At 34.0% G+C, this 4,632-nt stretch overlaps 1 protein-coding gene across 1 annotated transcript; it reads left to right on the top strand.

Annotated features, from left to right (window-relative positions):
• Nucleotides 1–1,415: 1,415 nt before the first annotated feature.
• Nucleotides 1,416–2,468, top strand: LOC104095057 (uncharacterized). The gene has a single exon (XM_009601108.2). It carries the CDS (start codon nucleotides 1,416–1,418, stop codon nucleotides 2,466–2,468), a length of 1,053 nt encoding a protein of 350 aa, XP_009599403.2.
• The last annotated feature ends 2,164 nt before the right edge of the window (nucleotides 2,469–4,632 follow it).

Genomic DNA, 4,632 nt, shown 5'->3' with positions numbered 1-4,632 from the left:
CACTCAACCAATAAGCCTACAGGCTACATTACTTCGAGTGCTAGCAAATTCTAACTTCACTATTAAGCCTAGGGGCTACTCTTATTTTGAGTTCGAGAAATCACTCACTCAACAATAATGCCAACGGACTGCATTACTTTGAGTTCGAGCAAACTCTCACTCGATTACAAAGCCTACGGGCTACTCTTATTTTGAGTTCGAGAAATCACTCACTTAACCATTAAGGCTATGGGCTACAATACTTCGAGTTCGAGCAAACTCTCACTCGACTACTAAGCCTACGGGCTACTCTTATTTTGCGTTCGAGAAATCACTCACTCAACCATTAAGCCTATAGGGTACTGTACTTCGAGAGCGAGCAAACTCTCACTCGACTATTAAGCCTACATGCAACTCTTATTTTGAGTTCGAGAAATTACTCACTCAACCATTAAGCCTACAGGCTACATTACTTCGAGTTCGAGCAAACTCTCACTCGACTACTAAGCCTACTGGCTACTCTTATTTTGAGTTCGAGAAATCACTCACTCAACCATTAATCCTATGGGCTACATTACTTCAAGTTCGAGCAAACTCTTACTCGACTACTAAGCCTACGGGCTACTCTTATTTTGAGTTCGAGAAATCACTCACTCAACCATTAAGCCTACGGGGTACATTACTTCGAGTTCGAGCAAACTCTCACTCGACTATTAAGCCTACGGGCTACTCTTATTTTGAATTCGAGAAATCACTCACTCAACCATTAAGCCTACGGGCTACATTACTTCGTGTTCGAGCAAACTCTCACTCGACTATTAAGCCTGCGGGCTACTCTTATTTTGAGTTTGTGAAATTACTCACTTAACTATTAAGCCTACTGGCTACATTATTTCGAGTTCTAGAAAACTCTCACTCGACTACTAAGCCTACGATCTACTCTTATTTTGAGTTCGAGAAATCACTCACTCAACCATTAATCCTACGGGCTACATTACTTCGAGTGCGAGCAAACTCTCACTCGACTACTAAGCCTACGGGTTACTCTTATTTTGCGTTCGAGAAATCACTCCCTCAACCATTAGGCATACGGGGTACATTACTTCGAGTTCGAGCAAACTCTCACTCAACTACTAAGCCTACGGGCTACCCTTATTTTGAGTTCGAGAAATCACTCACTCAACCATTAAGCCTATGGGCTACATTACTTCGAGTTCGAGCAAACTCTTACTCGACTACTAAGCCTACGGGCTACATTCTTTTAACAAGTAAGTGTTTCTGTCTTTATTATTTAATTCCGTATTTATTTTATCTATTTTAAAGATAAAACTTAAGATCCTCTAATTGGTATCACAGAATGGAACATAGATGGGTTGGCTGAAAGCCAAATCTACAAAAAACTACATGAAGTCGGTATTGCAGTAACTACCTATAAAATGAAAAGAGCTTCGGATAAATATGCCGCAACTTTAATAATTTCAGGATTCACTGGAATGTTAAAAAATTGGTGGGATAATTATCTTACAGAATTTAATAGAAATCAAATCCTAGGAGCTACTATAATTAAAACTGAATCAGGAATACAGGTTGCAGAGCAAGAAACTAGAGAAGATGCTTCTGCAACTTTAATCTACTGTATTGCTAAACACTATATCGGAGAACCAAAACTTTTCCAAGACAGGAGTCTAGAACTTCTTAACAACCTTAACAGTCCAAAATTAATAGATTTTAGATGGTATAAAGATATGTTTATAGAAAAGGTTATGATTAGAGAAGACTGCGGTAGTACTTTCTGGAAAGAAAGATTTATCAGTGGTTTACCAAGATTATTTGCCGAAAAGGTAAGAACTAAAATCAAAGATAGATTTAACGGTCAAGTCCCTTATGACAATCTCACATATGGGGATTTAATCAGTTTTATTAATGTAACAGGTCTTGACTTATGTACAGACCTAAAACTTAAAAGTCTTATAAAAAAAGACAGACTTCAATCCAAAACAGAATTAGGAAGTTTCTGTCAAGACTTCGGTTTCAAAACTATTGCTGCTCCATCTAAAAGAGCAAAACAACATAAGAAATCTTCTGAAAAAATAAAAAGACGCCATAAGCGTAAAGAAAAAAGGGAAAGAACTCCTAAGAAAAGAAGATTTAAAAGACGTTCTAAAAAGGAACATGGTGATAAATGTTGGTCATGTGGTAAGACAGGGCATAGAGCTAATGAATGCCCAGTCACCAACAAGAAAAAGAAAAAGGTTAATACCTTAGAACTTGATGAAAACATTAAAGAAAAGCTATTTGCTATTCTTGAACAAAATGAAAACAGCACATCATCGTCGTCATCAGATGAAAGCTATTCTGACAGCGACAATGAAATGATAAACATGGCATATAGCTCAGACAGTAGTAGTAGTTCTCAAGAAGACAACTGTAACTGCACTGGTACAATATGTATGTGCGGACAAAATTCTATTAAAGTCCTTACTAAATGAATCTAAAGAAGTATTATTTGATATTATCAATCACATAGATGATGAAGATATTAAAACAAAATACTTAAAAGAATTAAAAAATATCATTATTAATCAGAAAGGAAATCATCATAAAATAGAACCCTTTAATATGAAAGAGGTTATGAATAGATTTTCAGTCAAAGACGATAAACCAACTATTCAACATCTCCAAACAGAATTAAAATCTGTAAAAGATGAAATAAAAATGGTTAAGCTTAGACTTGACAAAATAGAAATGGAAAATCTTACTAATGAAGTATTACAAGCAGCCAATAAAAAAGAAACTATTGGAGAATACTTCACTGATGATGATAATTCAAAAATTAATAAAGAATCAACTAGCGGTACAGCTGTGGCAAAAATTACTAAAGTAAGAGCCCACAGTTATCATATTCCTATTACCTTAAAGGTAAAAGATATTACGATTAATAAATTAGCATTACTAGACTCAGGTGCAGATAGAAACTGCATAATGGAAGGAATAATATCAACCAAATACTTTAAAAAAAGTACTACAAAATTATATTCCGCCACAGGAGAAAAATTAAAGATAGATTATAAACTATTAAAAGCCCACATTTGCAATGATGGAATCTGTTTTATAAATGATTTTTCGGTAACCAGGGATATAAATGAAGAAATTATTTTAGGTATACCTTTTATAACTCAGATTAAACCATTTCATGATAATTTAGAAGCTATTTGTACTAAAATTTTAGGAAAGGAAATAAAATTCCCTTATCTTAATTCTATCTCCAAAGAGGAAAGTGACTTCCTCAAATCAAAGACTATTTTTAAAATAAACCTGCTTTCAAATTAGGTAAATTATTTAAAAAATGATATAAAATTTCACAAAATTGAATAAACTTTAAAAACCCCGGGAATGGAGGAAAGGATAAAAACTTTCCAAGAAAAACTCGAATTGGAAGTTTGTTCAGAATTACCTAATGCCTTCTGGGAAAGAAGAAGGCATGAAGTCGAACTTCCTTATATTAATGAGTTTACTGAACAAGCCATACCCACGAAGGCTAGACATATTCAGATGAATCATGAACTCATAGAAGTTTGTAAAAATAAAATTATCGATCTCCTTAAAAAGAAGATTATCAGACCCTCTAAATCACCTTGGAGTTGTGCAGCTTTTTATGTTAATAAAAGTGCAGAAAAGGAAAGAGGAGCTCCCAGATTAGTTATTAATTACAAACCATTAAATAAGGTTTTACAATGGATTAGGTACCCGATACCTAATAAAAGAGACTTATTAAAAAGAACTTATAAAGCAAATATTTATAGCAAATTTGATATGAAATCAGGATTTTGGCAAATTCAAATTAGCGAGAAAGATAAATATAAAACTGCCTTCAATGTCCCCTTTGGACAATATGAATGGAACGTAATGCCTTTTGGGTTAAAAAATGCCCCATCAGAATTTCAAAACATTATGAATAACATATTCAATCCATACAGTAATATGTCAATTGTTTACATTGACGATGTTTTAATATTTTCTGAAGATATAGAATCTCACTTTAAACATTTAAATACATTCTTTAAAGTTGTAAGACATAATGGACTTGTAGTAAGTGCTAAGAAGATTAAGTTGTTTCAAACGACTATTAGATTTTTAGGACATGATCTTTACCAAGGCACTTACAAACCAATCTGTAGAGCCATTGAGTTCTCCTCAAAATTTCCTGATGAAATCTTAGATGAAACACAATTACAAAGGTTCTTAGGAAGCCTTAATTACGTAGCAGACTTCATTCCTGATATTAGGAAAATCTGTGAACCACTATACAAGCGTCTCAGAAAGAATCCAGTTCCATGGAGTTAAGAACAAACTGACACTGTCAAAAGAGTCAAATCTATTGTTCAAAAACTTCCTTGTCTAGGCATTCCTAATCCTGAGGCATTCATGATAGTTGAAACTGACGCCTCTGATGAAGGGTACGGTGGTATTCTCAAACAACAAATCTCTTTGAACTCTTCAGAACAATTAGTCCGTTTCACTTCCGGAATTTGGAATTCGGCACAGAAAAACTATAGTACAGTCAAAAAAGAGATTTTGTCTATAGTACTATGTATTACAAAGTTTCAAGACGACTTAATTAATAAAGAATTTTTATTAAGAGTTGATTGCAAG

The sequence above is a fragment of the Nicotiana tomentosiformis genome, chromosome 11 (assembly GCF_000390325.3).
Source record: "Nicotiana tomentosiformis chromosome 11, ASM39032v3, whole genome shotgun sequence".
In the NCBI taxonomy this organism is placed as follows: Eukaryota; Viridiplantae; Streptophyta; class Magnoliopsida; order Solanales; family Solanaceae; genus Nicotiana; species Nicotiana tomentosiformis.
This window is presented reverse-complemented; position numbering and strand designations above follow the sequence as displayed.